Consider the following 22,523-nt stretch of genomic DNA (forward strand, 5'->3'; position numbering starts at 1 on the left):
AATGGTTCCCGCATGTCTCTTGAAGCATAGGCGCCCATATGGGGGGGGGGGGGAGGGCAAGTGGGGGATCAAGCCCCCACCCCCTTAGAAATTAAAACTTCCTTGCTTTTAGTACCTTTTTCTTTGCAAAATTGCAAAAACATTTCTTCTCCAGCCCTTTAATGAAAACTTTATTAAAAATGTCACATTTTAATAGTTCTAACATTTACTGAAATCGGTTTCCTTAGGGAAAATATCCTTCAAAAGCACTACGAAAATATCTGAGCCCCCCCCCTTAAATTTTTGCATATGGGCGCCCATAGAAGGAGGTACTCATGTGGAAAACGTTGAAGTTACATTCTGAGGACGAATGTCGCTTTTTATAAATTGACAATTCACTGTTTTTCGCTCCAGTTATCTCTACAGCTCAGTGGTCGCAATAATATCGTAATTCTGTGACTATATTTTATTTATTTACTTCCAGCTGTACGGCGACTGTGACTCTGCGTTCTGTGAAATTCTCTCAGATGGCACTCTCCGATCGATTCGCATCCGAATCTGACTCACGCAGGGCAAAGACCCACGGAAGAAACCTTCAGATGCCCGTTTCCATGACGACGGAGATGCTAAAAAGAGAATCGTCATCGTGGCCGGACTATGTGTCAGACGATGTAGTCTGTTACTTCAATTTCGATCAAGTATACACAAGTTTGTGGAACACACACCATCTATGCGCATCTGCGGCTGCGCGGGAGTTGAAATTTAACTCTTTTCGGATGTGATGCAGAAAATTTTAGCTGATGAAACATATGTGTATTTATTAGGCAGGTGTGCCCACCCCCTAAAATCAAGGGCACACTTAACTATTGGAAGACCCCCAAAGAGCCCCCCTCCAAAAAAAAGTAAAAAATACCCCTCAAAACACTCTCCTTAAAATTTTCAATGGCGCAGTCTGCGCCATGATCCCCTCTAGGTGGGCATCCCTGTATTAGGTCTACAAGAACTAATTCAGGCATAATTTTTTTAGAATAGCACCTATAAAAAAACATAAAATATGCTGCTTCAGATGTGAAAAATTTCTCAGTGTTCAATGCAGTTAATCGATTTTTAAGCATTAATCGCTAAGAATAATTTTAATTTTTTGTGAGTGCCCGCTAGTAGAAACAAAGCGACGCTGCGACGTACGTCACAGATGCTTAAGAAAGTCTGCAGATTAATTTTTACGAGGGGGAGGGGAAAGGGGGGGTCTAGCATTTCTAAAGAAAAAATGATCTAAAATTTCAGCGAGCGAAGATTTATACCGATTTTTCTGGGATACAATCCACATTTGCACGTGCATGTATTTTTTCAAGTCAAGAATCTTATTTTTAAGCATTTCTTGGCGCTCATTTTGATTTTATGATTAACGGTTAAACCAATGGTGCCCCACCTACTGCCCGTGGATCAGGAGCGGATACAGAAATATTTTTTAGAGAAACAGCAAGACAAATTATATCATGTTTATTAAAGTAGACACTTATATGTCTGTGGATTATTCAGGGGTGTCCACCTAGGGAAGGGGGGGGGGTGTCACGGCGCAGACTGCGCCATTGACATTTTTAGGGGGGTGTTTTGAGGGGTATTTTTTACTTTTTTTGGGGAGGGGACTCTTGCTTTTGGGGGTGGGGGTCATCGCAATTTTAGGGGTGTGCGCCCTTGCTCTTAGGGGGGCACCCCTGCATTATTTACCAATGAATGCAACATTTCTAGGAAATTCAAACTGTCCGTCATTGCTGGGATTATGTGATTATTAGATGAGGACCTATTATCTGAATCTCAATTAACAGAACTGTCTAATTATTCAAATACATTTCCCCAAAGAATGGAAAATGAGGACTTCGCGAGAAAAAAAAAATCAAGGTTAATACAACAGAACTCAAGAGCTACCGTTGAGCATGCATATAGTGGTGCAAGGGTGCCCCAACGAACTGTGGCCTCCTAAAAATAATTTTTTTTTCTGTGAATTTTGCCTTACTATTCGATTACTTTGACAGCAGTACTGCAATGTTGCAATTTGTTTTTTGAGCAACCACGAATTGCTTGTTAAGCTCACTTGACCAAGTTAAAAGTTCGTCTGATTTTTCAATTTTCCACCAGGGGCAGACTGGCCCATCGGCCAGCGGGCTGATGCGTCTCTGCCTGCGCGCCTTCGTTTTTTTTTTCCCTTGTTTCTTCAAACCTGTGTGACTTCGTTTTCTTTTCTTCCTTTTCTTTTATATTCTCTTCTTTCTTTTTTTTCTATTCTCTTTTTTTTTTTTTTTTTGAGCAATCACGATTGCTTATTGTTCTCACTTGACTGTTTTGAATTCCTATCATTTTATTTTCCCACCGCCACCCTCCGCACCATCACCGTCGACCGGGTCCTCACGATGCTGCTCCTATAGCGAAAGCTGTCTCCAGGTTGCATCCATGTCCTACACACACGCGCATACATACACAACTACACACACACGCACGCGCATACATACACACAAACACACACACGCGCATACATAGACACACACAAACACATACACAAACACACACATACACAAACACACACATACACACAACTACTCACACATTCATGCCTGCACACAGACACAAACACATATGCCTACAGACACACACACATACCCCGCCTCCACACACACAAACACTCATACACTAAACTACCCACACACTCATGCCTATACACAGGCACAAACACACATGCCTACACACACATACACCTACCCCCTACACACAAACACACATGCCCCCCCCCCACACACACAAACACACACGCCTACATACACACCCGTGATTGCGAATAACATAATTTGAATTCAAGATGACAAAATTCAAATATTTTTTTTTTTTTTTTTTTTTTTGCGCCCTTAAACCTGATTTCCTTCGATTTTTCTTTTCCGCCTTGTTTTTTTTCCCCCCGAGCTCGAACTTTTTTTTTTTAAATTCTATTTTATTTTACCCTATTTGCGCCCTCAAACCTGTGCGCTTTCGTTTTTTTTTTTTGAGCAATCACGATTGCTTATTGTTCTCACTTGACTGTTTTTGGCGTTCCTTTGATTTTTCCCACCGCCACCCTCCGCACCATCACCGTCGACGGGTTCCTCACGGTGCTGCTCCTATAGCGAAAGCCGTCTCCAGGTTGCATCCATGTCCTACACACACGCGCATACATACACAACTACACACACACACACAAACACATACACACATACACACACACATATATACAGACACCCACACATACACACACAGAAACATACGCACACACATACACACAACTACCCACACATTCATGCCTGCACACAGACACAAACGCATATGCTCCCCTACACACACATACACATAACCCTACACACAAACACATACCCCCACACACAAACACACACGCCTACATACACACACTCGTGATTGCGAAAAACAAAATTTGAATTCAAGATGTCAAAATTCAAATTTTTTTTTTTTTTTTTTTTGCGTTGTCGAACTTTTGCGCCTTTGTGCCGGCGTTCTTTTCTTTTTTTTTTTCTTTTTTTCCCCCTTTTCGCGTCTTTTATTATTATTATTATTATTATTATTTTTTGCGTCTTTGGGGTTTTTTTTTTCTTTTTGTGAGTCAAGATTGATTTCCCAATCCGTCCCTGGTCCACGACGAGTAGAATAAATCTCGCTCGTTGTTTCAAGGTTCATTAGGAGGACAAATTTTCGTCGCCATGGTTACAAATCGTTTGCGTTTATTCAAAGCTTAACTTAAGCTGATTTTACTTTAAAAAAGAGTGGAGGGTGTAAAATTACTACCTTCACAAGCGGGACATCACTCCTAGGCGGTTGCGTCTATTACACACACACCCATGCTACACACCCCACATGCCTACAAACATACACACCTATTTATACGTATTTAATGATTATGAAGGGGCTATCATCATGTATACAATTTTGTATATTCGCAAAAGAAATCTTAATCTGGCATGAAATCAGGACTCTGAACCTGATTAACACACAAGCCAACTAGGCCTGGGCTTGGGGCTCTATCTTTTTAAGGGGCCCCAAATTACTTAAAGAATTATGCATAGCATTACAGCCATGCAAAAAATTATTTTTAAAATAATGATTGGTTAATTGGAAAAAAAAAACTTCCTTAAAGGAGAACTTTTATTCTGTCAGACGAGAATTTACCATGTCACAATTATGAGCGCTCCGAAAGGGATTAATAAATGCATATGATAGATGATTTACATTGTTCTGTGATATACAAAGAGGTCCCCCGTAAATGAATTCAGATGGCCCCAAGCCTCTTCAGGGGGCCTCCAAATTATTGTGGGCCTAGGTCCTCACTTTCAGTTAGTCGTGTCCTGTCAAGACTAGGTAGCTTATTATTTTATCTACTGGGTTAATCACATAAAAACAGTAAAGCAAGACATTTTTATCCTAGTATCTGTAAAGTTGCTTTATTGGTTAAACATCCAAAAAAAAAAAAAAAAAAAAAAACTAGTTCTGCTAAAGTTTATATTAATATTTATATAGCAAAAAAAAAAAAAAAAAATCAGGACTTGATATCCGAATATTTTATTTTCAGGGTTAATCACATTGAAATTTTGCAGCAAGAAATTTGAAAGTCAGCACCTGAGTTCAATCAGTTTTATACAGATTTAAAAAAAAGTTCTCAGCTTAATAAAGTCTTCATTTACGTTGAATAGAATGCAATTTGAAACTGAAATAGAATGCATTGTGGAAATTTTGTTTTCGGTGTATGTGTTTTTCCCCCCTTTCCGTTCTTTTTTTTTGTCGTGTCCCAAAAAATTGAATTTACGTATAAGATTATTAGAAAAATTCAAATGTGTACAAGTAAAGAAACCCATTAAATGCAGAATCCACACAAAGGATATCTTATCCTCAAAATAAATTATCCCTTCAAATTACAATGCTTTGAAAAAAAGCGCATGAGAGAAAATTAACGCAGTAATCACATAACGCCTAAAACCATGCAATGCCCCACTAGATGGCGCTAAATCCCTTTACTCCGCTGTTACATATCAGCATCGTTCTGCTAATGTGTGCGTTTTTTAAGATTCTAGTAAACAAGATACTTTTTTAAAGGTGGTATAATTTATGTATGACAAGTGATAAAAGTATGCAAATTTTGATAAGTATTTTCTTTTTTTATTAGCATCACATCAGCTGTAACGTACTAGAAACTTCTACTTCTTCTTGTTTCTCAATCGCAATGGCGGACACGAAGGATTCATCGAATCAAAAATCCCAAGAAATGAAAGCTGAATTGAATCGAAGTGCAAGCGGAGAACCTCTTCCGGATCCTAAAAGTATTCAAGATCTTACTCAATATGTGAGTACATCTGTAAGATACCTCCAAATTGTTTTTTAGTCATGGCAGTAAAAGTTAGAATCATTCACTCAATCTGAAAATGCTCATTTGATAATGATTGCAGAGTTTGAACTTTCTTTCAGTTTTATAGTATTAGTTCATGCTTTTGAAGCGGCGAAACCTAATTAAAAAACCGTTTCATACTTTTGCGTATCGGTATAGTAACAGATTTGGGTATCTCAATTATTAACTGAGGCCTCAGTTTTTCATGGGAATATTCCCTTTTCTGCTATAAAGTTTCTGATATAGGGGAGGGGAGGGAAGGGGGCACATATGGCCAGCTTAAGTTTCCCATGCTTTAAAAAAGCGAAAAATAGGCTTCAATGACAGAACTATTGTCCACTTCCTAAAAAATTTTCAAGTGATTGGCTGTAAAATTTTCCGATTTGTATCAATTATGCTGTTTCAAAACTTAGTAATTTATGCAAAATTTGTTTGAACATTAATTAATACAACGTTTTATTGAATTGTGAAAATTAATATGCAAATAGCTTCATGATTTATTAACCAAACTTGCTATAAACAAGATTTCCACTAGACTAGGATTCAGGGTTCACTAAATTGGACCTTGCCCGAAAACGCCCATCCGGTTTTTTCAGGCCGGGACCACTTGGAAAAAGTCGCATGTCAGAAAGTGGGTTTTTTGTGAATTTACTGCATATTGAAAACATCTATACTTCAGAAACTAAAAATTGCTATTTTTTATGAACAATTTTTTGAGTATATAAAATTAAAACTGGGGATATTGCAATAATTTTTTTCTTTAAAAAAATACTTGGAGTCCAAATTAGAAAATCAACTCATTAATATTTTTTAGATTACTAGAGAGCTCGGCCCCTTCTCACTGCCACTCACCACTTTGGGGCAGGGACAAATCCAAAAATTAAGTTTGACCCAAGTTTTAAACATTTGAGTTTTTGTGGAAAATTTATTGACGATGAAGGAACAACTAAGGTTAAACTTATGTGCTATAAATACAGGGAAATTGAAAATTTCAACATATGGATTTTTTTTTCTGGGGGGGGGGGGGATAAACAAGATCAACATGTTGGACTGTGTAGGGGAGAGTGGTAATGAATGGGCCATGGGGATGACTGGGCTACTAACAAAATATGGAAAAGTATTAGCATAAAATTATTTTAGATGACACTAATAGATAGAGGTATTTGTTCTTTTAAACTCATCCAATTTTCAATTGTTTGAGAAAAGCCATTTTTCCACTAGAGTAGGATGATCAAGAATCTGATCGAAAAGTAAATTTTTTTTCCTTTTCAGTAAAATAAATTCTAGCTAAAAAGTATCTATTGTTTCACTGAATACATGTATATTAGCAAGTCTTTCCATATCTGTAAACTAATTTTAAGATGTATTTTGATGCTATTTGAATTTAATGTATTTAAAAATCTGAATATATTCCAGAAGTATTTGGGGCTGAATGGGCCACTATATCACAATTATGGATGGGCCACAAAATATGGTTTTTCTTCCTTCTTTTTCTCATTTTCTCTTTAATATGAAACATAGCTGCATGTCAGATTTGGATTACTGTCTTGTTAGAATAGGTTTATAGTAATTAATTAAAAATAATTTGCACATTTTAACCCTAAGAAGTATAAGCAATTTATTAGAAACATGAGTGAAATTCTATTAATGATTAAGATGAACTGTCCACTTATTGACCACACCTACCAGTATTTTACCATTTGGATTTGATATGAGTGATTCCATTAACACTTTTTCAATGAAATTAAATTTTTCGAAAAGCATGTAAAATTGTAATTATTAAAAATATATAACATTTAAAAGTAATTGTAATGAAATTGATAAACATCTTTTCTTATATTTTTATATTTATTTGTGAGAATTTTTTTAAAAGAAATTTTCCAAATAAAATCTACACACAAAACTAAGTCTTTCCTTACTCCTAAGTTCTCTATAATGTGATGCAATACTTTATGTTCTTTCTTACAAGCTCATTATTTAGTCATTTTAATGTGTATTATTTACTTTTTCAGTATGCTTTTGTATCATATCATGTCAAGGGCCATTCATTTTGTCATATTTAGTAAATAAAAGAATAATTCCACATGTTTTCATTGAATGTATTTAGTGGCCCATTCATTACCTTCAATGGCCCATTCATCTCCATGGATGGGGATGAATGGACCAAATTTCTATATTTTTATTTTCTATTATCATTCATTAGACATTTTCTAATCCAACTTTTAACGCTTTTTTTATACAACAAAATAAGAAAAGTAACTAAAAATCCAATTCTGAGCTAAAAATAAGTCTTAATGAAAACTACAAAAATTAAAAACTAAAAATTGGCCCATTCATTTCCACTCTCTCCTACATAACAATCAAACGCAACATTATGCAGAACTCCTATTCGCCAGGGGCCATTCATTAATTACGTAAGGGTCCCAAACGGGAGGGGGGTGGTGGAAAAATCTCTACATACCCTTACTTTGGGGGGGAGGGGCAAACCGATTCTTACGTAATATTTTCCCGAGTCTATAATTTACATTAGAAATCGGTTAAGTGGTTTCACAGGAATCTATTTCATTTGCATCTGGAAGGTAAAAAACATATTAGGATGAGCTGTTTTTTATTTGTTTTACAAAGAATTAATAGTGTTAAATACAGTAAAAGAATCTCACTATGTATGGCATGTTTTATTTTTAATTAATATTGCATCATATACAAAAAAAAAATTCTAAAAAACTTTCAGTCTAAATTTCAACATTTTAGTAAATATTATTTTTACACAAAAAAGTTTAATTTAATAATAGTGAATTTAATAACGATTCCAGTGATAAGCCATTCCATTTCAGATCAGGCAGGGTCTGTCACATGACCATCACGATTTTTTGAAAAAATTACAGTAGTTACTACTAAGGGACATATGAAATATCCCAAAAGGATTTTGCAAGAAAATTTTTTTTTCTTCAGTTACAGCCTATTAAAATTCTGAACAAAATCCGCCATTTTGGAAAAAACCGGCAAAACACTCCATTTGAAATGGACACTATTTCAAAAGTATTTAATCTACTTGAATTATTCTTTTTTCTAAAAATAAATAAGGACCCATATATCCTCTAGACATCATTTTTGAAAGTTTAGTTAGATTTTTTGATAAAGAAAAAAATTCATTTTTGCGGCGAAAAAACTGCATTTTTACCGATTTTATGATTTTTTTCTCCATGGAAAAAAAAAGTTTTTTTTACTAAACAGAGATGGCAATCTAAAGCTCTTTATATGATAGTTTCATAACATATTTTATTATAATCCTTGGATGCATACAACCTCGGAAATAAAATTTGAAAATTTTTGAAGTGATTTTACTCAAAAAACCCATTTTTTAAAAATCTAAAAATTCGCTCATTTGAACCCCATGTAATGCTTTACAAGTGGATAGACACCGCACCCCGTATTTTTTCCCATAAAATGCTTTATGATTTTTTGAAAGTGACCTTATCGCCCATGGCATGCATGTAAAATAAAAATTTCTAATAATTTCAGTCACTGAAAATCTGATTATATTAATGCCTAATAGCTACAATAATGGTGCACTTTATCAGCAACAAATAAAATTTTACTGACTTTTAATAATATAGCAGTATCAAACCGCTTCTGATGACCCAGTCAATTCGTCTTTTTGTACTTCGTTATATAAATATATTTTTCTGCTGATCAGCGCCTAATTGTTATGGGAGCTGAACTCCCATACTTCCTTATTTGTTTCACTCAAATTTTTGTATTTTTGACCGAATTCAGGCCACTTAAGCATTAAAATACGTTCTGAAGACTATAGGGATCCTGCACTTCTTTTGTTAGAAATTGGATCCCTGGCTATAATAGCTACCTTTGGTGAAATCTGTTTGGTTACCTCAACTTACAACCATGTTCAATTGATTACTTCTCTCATAAAACAAGTGGGCTTTTTAAATTCTTAAACTACAAGTGAGTTTTGCGGTTTGAATTCAGTATACATATTCTTATGTATAAAAGTAATCATACAAGGTAGGATCCAAAAATTATGTGACAACATTCGCCAATGACAACCAAAGCACGAAATTAAAATTAATCATTTTAAATGCATTGTATTGTTCTTCCCTTTGATGGTTTCCCCTGTCGCGTAATTGTGTTGAAGAGAAAGAGAATTGAAAGAGAAAAAATACGATTCATTGCTGCATATGAAAGTAACAGTGAATGCATAGCTTTGGAGACAAAATAAACTAATATTTATAATAAAAAAAGGAAAGATTTTAACTGTTACTGATAAAGTACATCATTATTGTAGCTATTAGTCATTAATATAATCACCAAAGGCTCTTCTATAAGGCTACACACAGTCTTACAAAAAAACAAATTGACTGGGTCATCAAAAGCGGTTTGTTACTGATATATTATTAAAAGTCAGTAAGATTTTAGTTGTTCCTGATAAAGTGCACCGTTATTGTAGCTATTAGGCATTAATATAATCAGAATTTCAGTTACTGAAATTATTAGACATTTTTATTTTACATGCATGCAATGGGCGATAAGGTCACTATCATAAAACATTTTATGGGAAAAAATACGGGATGCGGTGTCTATCCACTTGTTAAGCATTATATGTGGTTCAAATGAGCCAATTTTTAGATTTTTAAAAAATGGGTTTTTTGAATAAAATCACTTCAAAAATCGCTAATTTTTGAACATTTTCAAATTTTATTTCCGAGGCTGTATGCATCCAAGGATTATAATAAAATATGTTATGAAACTATCATATAAGGGCTTTAGACTGCCATCTCCGTTTAGTAAAAAAAACTTTTTTTTCATGGAGAAAAAAAAATCATAAAATCGGTAAAAATGCAGTTTTTTCGCGGCAAATATAAATTTTTTTCTTTATCAAAAAACCTAACTAAACTTTCAAATCGATGTCTAGAGGATATATGGGTCCTTATTTATTTTTAGAAAAAAGAATTATTTAAATAGGTTAAATACTTTTGAAATAGTGTCCGTTTAAAATGGAGTGTTTTGCCAGTTTTTTCCAAAATGGCGGATTTTGTGCAGAATTTTAATAGGCTGTAACTGAAGAAAAAAAAATTTTCTTGCAAAATCCTTTTGGGATATTTCATATGTCCCTTAGTTGTAACTACTGTCTTTTTTTCAAAAAAATCGGTGATGGTCATATGACACTTTTCATACCTGCCTGCCTGATTTGAAATGGAATGACTCTGATGTAAGATTCGTTATTTTATTATTTTAAAAAACAAAACGGAATCTTACGTAAGAGTAGGAGGGAGGGGTTTTAAAAATCTTACCTACCCTTAGATGGGAGAGGGGGTCAAAAATTGCCAAAATCATCCTTATGTAATTAATGAATGACCCCCAAGTGCGCCTTCTCTTTCAACAACCATTTTTCCTTGCTATCCTCGACTTTCCGGCAGGTTGCTGGGGAGGTGCGTTACTGATAAAATTTTAAGTTTGAATAAAAAAATAATTTGCATTTCAGTTGTAATTTTTATAGCTGGACTTACATTTAATCAGTAATGATTCAATAAGTTTCAGAAGCTAGTTACACCTTTCTTTTACTCCTCATTTTGAAGACCACGTGTATGCTGCACAGCCCTTGTTTATATTTGTTTTTCTTCTTTTAAATATCATATTAAGAAAGTAAAAATCTTCAACGTTTTCTCAAGGTGAATTCTTTCTATATGTTTTTATTTGTTGCACACTGTCTTGCTATTTTGGTGCCTTTCGTTTTTCATATTGTATATTTTTCTTCGTAGGTCCAAAGTCTTCTTCAGCAAATGCAAGACAAGTTTCAAATTATGTCTGATCAGATATTAGCAAGGAATATCCTTTTTGATGCGTGATGGTCAGCAAATTTTTTTCATTAGTGTTTTACATTAGTGTATTTTTTTTTTCTTCTACACATTGCCTTGATGACAGCCATTTTCAAGGCTGCACATTTTATTGAATTTCTTTTATCTAACAATATCATAAGCAATGCCATATTCACCTAATTTAATATCTAATTGCAGTCATTCCTTGTTAGTTTGACCATACCCATGTACCTCCACTAGTACACCTGTAATGTGATTGGCCTTTCACTGAAACAGGTTGGGCACCCCTAACCTATAATGAGAACTATGTTACTTAATAAAATGCAAACTTTGCAGGAAAATCAGAAAACGTATCAGATATAAGCTTTTTTTTTTCCTGATTTATGATTTTCATACTAGGCTAATGATTCTATGTTGAAAGTGAAGTGTAAAAGAAAGTGATGAAAATTTGTTTAATACGATTGCATAGCTGCCAACTTGTAAGATTTAGCCTTACATTGTAAGATTTTTGGAGGTATTGTAAGTTTGTAAGATCTTATGGCATAATTGTAAGATAATTAGGTTTTAGATCTCTGGGTATTGTTTTTTTTAATGAGTTTCTTGTTATGTTGCTTCAGAAGAATAGAGAAACTGCAGATGAAGAGCCTAAGATAAGCTCCAAAGTGAATTTCTCTCTGTACAAATAGATAATTTGCCCGATGTTGTGCTAAAGAGGGAGAGGATCGATAAAAAAAAAGGCTGTTGAAGAAATTAGTTGATGTTAATGGTTCATTGAAGTATGAAAGGCTCTCCTTTTTTATGCTTTCCATTCTAGCCATACCTCATAGCAATGCAGAGTGTAAAAGAATATTCAGTACTGTCAGAAAGGCGAGGATACAGCTGTGCAGTTCTCTGTCTGATAATAACCTGAATAACATTTTAATCATTAAGAACTTACAAAAAAAAAAAAAGCTTTTGTTTTGAATAAGTTATTGAAATAAAATTTTTGAATGTTGCTAAGGTCAGCAACTTAAGAAAGCTTAAGTTCCAGTTAAAGTAGTTTCAGCAAAAGCAGCTGACTGCATTAATTTACGAAAGAAAAAGTAAGATAATACAGCACATTATTGGTTTCTTCCAAAAGAATATTTTTAAAGATTAATATTAAATGATGGATCTTACAGAAAAATATTAGACAATATTTTAAAAGTGTACACTTGTATTCTTAAATTTTTAAATGCACAGACCTGCCTTTTTGAAACTAACTGCTTGTTGTAATCCTATGTTTCTCTTTTGCGAATCCAGTCTTTTTTTTCTCTGTGATTAGTTACAAGTAAAGATTTAAAAATATAATGTCTTTAGTTTTAAACAGTTTGTTGTGTGTTGGTTAAAAAAGTGTACAAATACACCCACGGCATGCATTGTAAGATTTTTAAAGTTGATATGTTGGCAGCTATGCGATCGCTATGTGTAAGTTTTAAAGTTTCATTTTACTTCGAGTATGTCTATGAATATAGGGAACCTACTTGAAATTCAATTCTGTTTGTTACACTCACAGTATTTGATTATCTATCAAGCAATTCATTTGAGTGCAATTGGTGATTTCCCGTAAATTTTTTACCTCTAAAAATCTAATCTAAAAACTACAGAAATTTTCTAACATTGCCTAGTCTTATGGCTATTCTGCCGTGCTAAGCGCAGAAGTCTAATCTGCAGCCGAGTTAAAAATGAGAAACTGCCGTTTAAAGTTTTGCACCACCATGTATGTAATTCAGATGCAACTCTTTCAACTTTTGTTTGTTTAAATATTTCTCATTGACATAAGACCATAAAACATTGTAGCTTGGTGAGACAGAGACCACTTGGTGAATGGTAACCATAACTCAGTTTTGATAAAAGGTGCAGATGGGCAATTCTCGAAAAAATGTCTCATGCGTAACACTAAGTTTTTATTTTATTCAAGTAATTATTAATTAAATATGGGATTAACTGTTATGCTTTGATAGTCTATTAAAGCATGTATTATTCCCCAACAGCATTATTTTTTGAAGACTTTGGTTAGCTGGAAAAAATTAAAAACTTAGCGTTACGCATGGGACATTTTTCGAGAATCGCCCAGACATGACTTTTGTGCTTAGCACAGCAATATTGACCAGTATGAATAATTTCATTATTGTTGTCCTTAACTGACCTACTTGATGATATGGGTCATCGCATCGATGATCTGGAGAAGAATATTGGTGACCTGATGACTCAGGCAGGTGTGGAGGAAACCGACAAATGACAAAGAAAGGAGACCGATTTCCATTGGTCATTCAGCTCCGACAGCGATCAGTGACTTCGGTTCCGGATCAAAAATCATGAACACATTTTGTGTAAGTTTCGATAGTTTGTCCCCTACAAAATACCGGCAGTTGTGGAAACTTCCCGAAAGTGTTAAAAAAATGCCATCTTTTTCTTTTTTTCCCTTTTTTACGCCATCTTAAGACTGTCTTGATAAGTTTTTGAACATATTAGTTTTTTTAAAGAGTAGGTCATATAAATTTATAGGTAAGTTTGGCTTCGCTGTGAAGAGAGGGTCTTGGCAATAATTGTTTTTAAATTATCATCTTTATATTTTCTTGTATGATAAATGAATGAAATGTTGCCTAATGAAATATAAGTAATTTTTGCTTTTAAGTTATCTTCTTTATACTTTCTCCCGTTATAAGTAGTACAAAATTTTGCATAGTGAAAGATATTAAGTAAATTTTGCTTTTGTGTTTAATTTTTCATTTATTTAATATGTTCCTTCAATTAATTATTTATCATTTCAATGATGGCAGAGTAGTAGTAATTTGCGTGGGCGTCCACATATAGGGAGAAGTAGAGGCTCTAGCCCCCCCCCCCTAGAAATGAGAACTTTCTTGCTTTTAATATTTTTTTCTTTGCAAAAATGTAAAACATTTCTTCTCCAGCCATTAATGAATAAGTTATTAAAAATGTCAAATTTTAAAAACTCCAATCTGTAATGAAATCTGTTTCCATGGGGAAAATATCCTGCTAAACCATAGAGTACATTTCTGAGCCCCCCCCCCCTTTACAATTTTTCATGTGGGCACCTATGGTAATTTGATATACCACAGTAATGTTTGTAATTCCACAAAGAAATTAGAAGTTTTCTAATGTGAGAAAAGTGCAGAAAAAGACTGAAGTTTACATTAGTACTATTGTACAGAAAATTTTAAACAGGATCAATATGAAAACGATTTCCAAAGAAACATATTGTTGAATTTGCTTTTATCTCCAGCAATGAATGTTGTGTATGGATTATTTGGTTGACAATACAATTTCGTGGTTTTTACCGACATGTAATAGTAGAGTTATTAATATGACCAGATACTCTGCATTATATCTGAAAAGACGTATTGCTCTTGACTTCATTAAAAATTTTGCTATTTGAAGTAAATAATTATTTAAGATGATACAGTGTGAAATACATATGCACGAAAACATTTAACATGAAAAATTGATTAAAATAAAATACTAGAGAGGTCTGAACAGTATACTGAGCAATGTAATACAAATCTTTGAGCACAAAATTCTTTTAACACAAAAATATATTTTGGTATCTTCAGTTTCATGTTAAATGATTTTCACTGTTTATGCATTTACGTACTGTAGTATAGATCAATGATTCTCAACCCGTGGTCCTCGGACTGCTGCTGGTCTGTAAATATCTAGTGATAAATTAATCTATAAATAAATTTTATAGTTGTAATTAAGTTTTATTGAAGCAAACTTTTGGATTAATCTCATTTCACCTAATAATTTTTGTGAAAATAGTATTTTTATCTAATTTGGTTTGCTTAGAATTCGCAAGTGTACCACATGGTCTGCAGAAGTGAAAAGGTAGTATAGATTATTCAACAGTTTTGCAATGGAAATGTATTGCTTGATGATAATGATACTTGTTTTTGCTTAAGATGACCAGTGTGGTGTAATATGTTTATATGGTAGTTGTTAAACCTTTTTTTAAAAATTCCTGTTAATTTGTGGGAACATTTTTTTTTTTAAAAAGCCTTAAGAAAAACTTATGTTTTTCATATTTGAAAATTTATTTATTGGAACTGTGTGGGAATATTTTTTTCTGTTAATCTAAACCATCCCAATGGTTCAGAATTGTTTTATTATTATTATTTATTAGAACTAAATTACATTATTCCTGAGCTGTTGAAATATGAACTGGTGCTGATACATAATTTTTAGTGTCCAGTGGGTAAAAATCGAGCTTTAAATAAATGTAGAAGTTGAAAACTTTCTACTGAATTCATTTTTTTTTTAAATCCAAGTCTCTTCACAGCAAAAGACTGCATGATTTATACATATTTGGATATATATAATGTTTCCATACCAAAAATATTCATCATTTGTGATGTGCTCACTTTTTGTCTACACTTTGTACGGTCTAATAATAAGTATCTTGTTGTCCATTTCTGTATGTTAAATAGAATTCCATACCTTTTGTAATTACATTTAATGTTTTCCATATTATGCAATTGTGTTGGTGAAGTAATGTTGCATAGCATGAAATTTTCATAGTATATTGTAAAATAAACTGCTCTATTAAATGGTTATTATATTTCATTTTAATTTACATTTTGTTTTTGTTAGAATCCCTTTTTTTTTCTTCCTTTTGTTCATCTTCGATGTGGAAATAATACTGGTTGAGCAGTATTTAAATTAGAAGATCCAGATTCCCCCATCGATAATTTGACCGTTAAACGAGCATTTCTCTATCAACAGAAGCTCTTAAAAGAAGAGTAATTTAAGCTTTGTGCTAAACTATGTTTGATATGAAAAAAAAATCAATGTAAATAAAACACAAATTACAGTCAAGCCTCCCAATAGCAGACACTGTTAGGACCAAAGTTGATGTCCGTTAATGGGGAGTGCCCCCAATTGGGAGGGGGGTCTGAATTTATAACGGCATTTTAATTTTGTATTTTAAACCTACACATACAGTGTATAATTCTAAATTAAATTAATGAGTAGTGCTTATATAAGCGTACTTTCCCAATAAGAAAATAATTTGCTGAATCTTTCGGGAAAATAAAATAAAAAGGCATTTGTAAATTGTTTCCTCTAGCTGAACAAAACCAGTGGACACAACAATGGAATCAATATTACTGATTTTCGGCACCTTTTTCGTTTTGGTGTTTTCATTGCTGTTCAGAAACCAAAGTTCTTCAATGTCATTCTTCTCTTTTAATAACGTTCCAATTTGTGTCTACCAAAATGTTCAGAAATATTTCTAATGCTAGCTTTTTTTTCTGTGTACTCAATAATCTGTATCTTTTCTTTTAAAGTTAGCCTTTTTCTTTTGAACGGCATTATTTATGGCGTAAATGCTACTAAAAGGTCTTCTAATGAAGAATGAAAGTCAACGCCATACAGGCCAGTCAACTCCTGAAAATGTTCTCCTTTCATAAGCTTCGACTTAAAGTTCGTCTTGAATGGCTCCTGTTTTCGGAGAAAAAGGGTTGTTATTCCTCTTATCAGTACTGGTTAGTCGCAGAATATCGTAAAGGAGTAGAAAAAATGCTTGCCACAAAAGCAGTGCTAAGCAAAATGTTATCAGACACAGAAAAATAAAACGAAACTTGGCTGATTTTCTGTCCACTAGCCAGGAGTGAAATACATTATACGCCTATCTCGAGGGTCTGGGGATTCAGAAACTATCCGCTATCTGGGAGTGTCCGTTAAGGGAGGTTTGACTGTATCATTAAGAGGCGGTCAATATTCTATTGACTAGCTCTTCATCATAGGTGCAAAAATGCTCCACACACAAGAAAAAAGTTGTGAGAGAACACAACCTCGTGGACACCACAACTGGTACAGGGTGTCCAGGAAAAGACTCCCTGATTTCAAAATTAAATATCTCGAAAATCAGTCCGATATAGGAATAAAATAAATGGTTTGTTTATTGTGAAACCCATAAAAATCATGTACAGAAACTTAGAAATTAGTAACAAAAACTGCCAACAGGGGGCGAAGAGGTTAGTCGTTTCGGCAGTAGCTTTACCTCTCGGAGGTACTTACATTTAAGCTAGAAATTATATCAAACCCCTTCGCAGCACTATTTATGGTGACTTCTTTTGCAATTACAACGTGCATCGCCCCCTGTTGGCAATTTTTTTTACTAATTTCCAAGTTGGTACATGATTTTTATGGGTTTCACAATAAACATGCCGTTTATTTTATTCCAATATCAAACTTCGTTTTCAAGATATTTAATTTTGAAATCAGGGATTCCTTTCTTGGACACCCTGTATGTTAACTGGTGTCCACGTAGCTGAGATTGTGTCCTCTCACTACTTTTTTCTTGTGTATTGAGCATTTTGGCACTGATGAAGACTGAAGAGGCTCCATTGTAGTCTCTAAATAGCTATATGCTGTATTTTATCTATAATTTCTGTTTTATTTCAATCAGTCAAAGCATTTTAAAAGTTTCAAAATTTCTCTCCATTTTAGCCCCATCACATCACATCCAGTGAATTTCACATCCTGGTTCGTGACTATTGTTATTGTACCAGTGATGATCATGGACCTATGACGTAGAGGTGTAGTGGGTTTGAGAGGATATGCCTTCTCCATCACGGGAGCCATCGCAGCCCATAAATAAAGTCGCTTTTTTTGTGCAAAATTGACTCCATTCCCCCTTTATAACATATCTCGCCATTTCTCATAAGTATATTGTTATTAAAAAAATGCATAATGTCACACTAAGGGTGAAAGTTTTAAGATTTTTGATAGTTTTCCATCTTCTTGAAAAACTTTGACACTGAGTGAGAAGGAAAAAAAAGTTAAAAAGTAATAATCTGTGAATGAGTTAAATATGGAGAAAATTTAGACATCTTTTTTTTATTAAATTTGTACGATTATCATAAACAACTAATATTCACTATCCAATGATGAAAAAAATAATTTTTTCTGTATTAAAGTGAAACAATCGCTTAAAATTTTATTTCTTAAGCAAACCTCTTCAGTATGTTTATTTACATTTTCTATTTAGAAACACTTTTTGCAGAAAATTAGCATTTCATTTTTAAGTATAAAGCTGTGTATACATTCATTTTATTTACAAGCAAATTAAATTTGGGACACTCTCTCTATTTACTTTAGAAATTTCCGTTTTGGGAATTTTTACTACTTTCAACACTGTCACATTTTTTTTTGTTACTCTCCCCCAATCCCTTCTCACAATTTCATGACCCCCTCAACCCCCAAAGCTTCACATCATTGATAGACAACACCTTACACCTCTATGGCCTATATAGTTAAATAAATAAATCACACATTGACATCTAACAGGAAACATCTCTTCATAACCACAAGTTATCACATTTTGGAGAGTTCATAGGCTTGTCGTGAGAGCATTTGAATGCTTCGGCGAATGAAGGGAAGTTTCGTAGAACGCGATTGACCCTCAGATAACCAGGACTGTGCTTGGAGTCGAAAGACTTGCGGATTTCGCAAAATTGCTGCAAGAAAAAAAAACATTACAACATGCAAACATGGTTGAATTTATAAGCATAGACAAACTTTTTACAATCATCAAAAAAGTATTAAATCTATACAGTCCAGTCCAGCATAGATTTAATGACACTGTAGGTTTCCATTGTTGCAATAGTTGTAATGGTGATCATATAATTTCAATATTATTTTTATGGAATTGCATATTTTGTAGAGGAAACCCTTTTTTCTTATTTATTAACTAGAACTTTTTGTTTTACCTTTTGATTACCAATCATGTATGTATCTCTGAGTTGTAAAACCATGCAATTTATAAGTATATTTCATCTTTACCTAGATGAGTTAAAATTTTAGAAATAAAATTATTTTCCAAAACAGCATGTGTGCTGTGTCCCAACATTTACTACAACAAAAATAAATATGCTCAACATGAAGAGCAAATCCCCCCCCCCACCTAAAGGTAAGGAAAATACCCCTGAAAACAACCCTCCGTAAAAATTTCAATGGCTTTGAAAATTTGTGATCCTAATATTTTGGGTTGCTGTTTCCAAAAATTTTGGGCTGACAACGCATTCTAAAACTGAAAAATTATTTTTAAAAAACTTTTTTAAATAGTATTTTTTTCAATGATTTTTGTATGCAAATTTGAAGAGTTTTTACAAGGTAGGCGAGCTTCCTCATAGTTTCAGAAAATTTCACACTATCTTCAAAAAATTTTACTCCAAAAGTTCACTACCACCCCTGAGTAAAAGCAAAAGAAAGAAAATAAATTAACAAACCAATAATAATAGTAATAATAATTACTTGAGCATAATTGATGAAAAATAGTTTTTCATTGGAAAAAGGAAGGCCTGGCAACCCGGGATCATCTCCATAACTTGCTAAATGCTTCAGATATGCCTAGAAAAATTTAGAAAGAGCATCACAAAGTTTCAATATGCACTTTCTGCCATAAAAGTTAAAAGTTTTAAAGAATTTTTAGAAGCACTTGTGAAGTGATATACAGGGTGGACCGAAAGTATCGAGCACATTTCATGCTTGAATAAAGAAAGAAAAAGTTGAGGTAGATACATTTTTTTTTGTTATAAAGACAATATCAAACAGTTTTATACAACACAACTGCACACTTTAAATAACTTTTACAACAGCTGGTTCATGGCGAATTATTTGTCGGGAAAATTTACCGATTGACCGGATTGACTCAAATCTGTAAATGGCTATGATACGGGGAAAAGCAATGAACAATTTATGATTCCATCAAGTCATTGTTTTTAGACCAATGGCTGCTGAACTAAATAAAACCAAGACCCGCCCACTTATTTAAAATATGATCGGTCCAATGAGACATCTACCTTGACCGAACCAAGTTTAATGTTTTACTTCTTTGGCTGATTTCTTAAATTCAAAGGTGACGCTTCAAGTTCTAAAACAAATACCACTTTTCGAATTCCGACCTTCAATTTTCCTGTGTGTATCTCCCCTTCATGAAAGTTTGTCTGAAAAAAAGGCGTGGTCAAGGGGCAACTCCCGACACCTGGCTTTTGTTTCTGCTGTTTCTAATTGCTTGGAGTTGAAGATTCATTAAGTTTAATATTTAATAACACCTCTTTAATCTATTTTTAATTCTGAATTACTGACCCAGATTTTTGCCTTGTGTTTGATATAAGAGTCTTCTTCTCTGTTAAATGTTGCCGGCAGATTAAACTTCAGTGCATCTAAAAAATGACATATTTACCATCCAAAGTACAGCTGTTTTACCGTAAAATATATTTGGTTTTGGGAATTTAAAAAACTAATTTAACATTGAATCAGGGATTAAAGCAATATTATTCACATGGCTCATGGCACATCGTCCAATTTTCTCCTACTATATTTCTTGGTAATAATTATTATTTTTTTTTTTTTCATCATGCTTCAATAAGCACTTTTACGTTGATGGAACTGCTGCTGCGATATTTTCAAGAGAGTTCTGATTTTCAATCAAAAAAAATTGTTTTTTTTAATCCTATCTCAGTTACATGCAAATCTAGAATGTGTGAATTATTTGCATTTCTGTAGTATTTTCTCTTAAGAATTTACATGTAGATGGGAAATCGAAGGAACGTTTAAAGTTATTAAATTATTTTGTTTACACCCAGGAAATAAATTCAATTCTTAGTATTAAATTAATTTCATTACTTCAATAATAATAATAATCAAGCAACCTACTTACTCTAAAAGCCAAGTCTATACCCTGGCTGTCACATAAATCTTCGTTTAAAGTGGTGCTTTTGATGGCCTGTTGAAGAAAAAAAAAATTGCCCTCAGTTTCATTGAAAAAATTATACGAAATACTCTTCTGAAAATCTATGCATACAATTTTTTTTAAAGTAAACTGGTACATAAAAGATCAAGGTGCAAAATTAAGGACTGGTAAGAAAGACTTGGTGTAAAACATTTGAAAAGGATTGGAGCTGAAATTTGAAATACTGCATGTCTGAAATTTTTCTTATTTGAAGTAGTATTTACAGAAAATGTTGCTTACTTCTTTCAAACTGTTCACCCTCGGATAAGAGAAAAACTCCAAATAGCAGTTTGCTTTAGTTTTTGCGAACTTCATAACATAGTTGGGCCACCATGTCCAGTTAAATTGTGTGCTGCCATCTAAAGCTAAACAAGAAAAAAAAAAGGAGGGCTTCATTACTTTTTATTTTACTGTTTTCCGAACAAAGAAAAAAAGGAACAAAAACTAGCTGTAAATTATGATTTTAAAACCCTCCATACTCAAATGAATCACAGCTAAAGATTGGATCCCAAACTTTTTTTTTTATCTGAGGGCCGTACCTCATATTAAGATGAATCTCGCGGACCAGAGTACTTACAAAATTTAAATGTACAGTGGACCCTCGTTTTTCGCGGTTTAAGATTTGACACCTTTATTTTATTTCCGTTTTTATTTATTTGAGCTTCTGTTTTACGCGGATGCGGCAATGCAAAACAGATAAAATTTTCCCTTCTTTTAAAATCTAAACTCCTAAAGATTTCAGGTTTCACGTTTTGGCATGCCAATAATCGAGCTTGCGCCACTGGAGACATTTTATGCGATTACTTCCAGACCTCTTTCCAGAAGTAAAGTTATTAAGCTCACACACTCGCTGGAAGAAGAGCTTTTATGAGTGACAAAGGAGGCCAAAACCAATTAGGGTACCGACGTCGGTGACGACAACCAATTGAAAATTTTGAGCCATTCCTTGACAATAGAAATGATTATTCTGATTTGTTGGTGAAGGAAGATTCTATCATGGAAATGATCATGGATGCGTTAATGCTCTGCAAAAAACTAGAGAAAAGTTCTTGACTGCCAAAAGACGAACATAGCCAGCTCCTTTCATAAACACTAAATGAATTTGTGTTTTCTTTAAGCATGTTGTGCTTGCATAGATATCGATTTAAGTGCACATTAAACTTATTATACAATTAGTCATCACTGGTACAGTGAAACCTGTGTAAGTTGACCACTTGCGGTGCACTACTTTAGTGGTCAACTTACAAAGGTTGATTTATATGATTAAACGGCAGTTCCGTGCCTGAAAAAAGCGGTCAACTTAGACAGGTGGCCAACTTACAAGGGTGATCAACTTCACAGGTTTTACTGTATGAAGTTCTTTTTTTTTTAATCTTCGGAACCTAACCCCTATTTCAGCACTGATATTAAGTCTTAATTTTCGCGGCATTTCCGAGGAACGCATATCACACGTTAAACGAGGGTCTACTGTATTTTAATTTTTTATAGAACAAAAGAAAACACGGAAATGAAAAAATTACTA

General features: G+C 33.6%; 2 protein-coding genes across 3 annotated transcripts in view; one reads left to right on the top strand and one right to left on the bottom strand.

The window, feature by feature from the left end:
- Nucleotides 1-5,220: 5,220 nt before the first annotated feature.
- Nucleotides 5,221-15,818, top strand: LOC129230634 (heat shock factor-binding protein 1-like). Of its 2 annotated transcripts, XR_008581160.1 has the most exons (4): nucleotides 5,221-5,350; nucleotides 11,170-11,236; nucleotides 13,398-13,577; nucleotides 15,389-15,818. XR_008581160.1 is itself a non-coding variant. In XM_054865049.1 (3 exons), exons 1-3 carry the CDS (start codon nucleotides 5,231-5,233, stop codon nucleotides 13,484-13,486), a joined length of 276 nt encoding a protein of 91 aa, XP_054721024.1. In that variant the 5' UTR covers nucleotides 5,221-5,230; the 3' UTR covers nucleotides 13,487-15,818. The 2 variants fall into 2 exon arrangements, 1 of the variants encoding a protein (XP_054721024.1); XM_054865049.1 differs by having other exon boundaries at nucleotides 13,398-15,818.
- Nucleotides 15,819-18,486: 2,668 nt separating this feature from the next.
- LOC129230631 (membrane metallo-endopeptidase-like 1) overlaps nucleotides 18,487-22,523 on the bottom strand; it is a 65,810-nt gene continuing 61,773 nt past the window's right edge. The window contains exons 17-20 of the mRNA XM_054865046.1: nucleotides 21,242-21,366; nucleotides 20,930-20,995; nucleotides 19,522-19,617; nucleotides 18,487-18,725 (exon numbers count right to left, since the gene is read on the bottom strand). Of these exons, the coding sequence (XP_054721021.1) occupies nucleotides 18,567-18,725; nucleotides 19,522-19,617; nucleotides 20,930-20,995; nucleotides 21,242-21,366 (446 nt within the window). The 3' untranslated portion in view covers nucleotides 18,487-18,566. The remainder of the gene's footprint in view (nucleotides 18,726-19,521; nucleotides 19,618-20,929; nucleotides 20,996-21,241; nucleotides 21,367-22,523) is intronic.

The sequence above is a fragment of the Uloborus diversus genome, chromosome 9 (assembly GCF_026930045.1).
Source record: "Uloborus diversus isolate 005 chromosome 9, Udiv.v.3.1, whole genome shotgun sequence".
NCBI lineage: Eukaryota > Metazoa > Arthropoda > Arachnida > Araneae > Uloboridae > Uloborus > Uloborus diversus.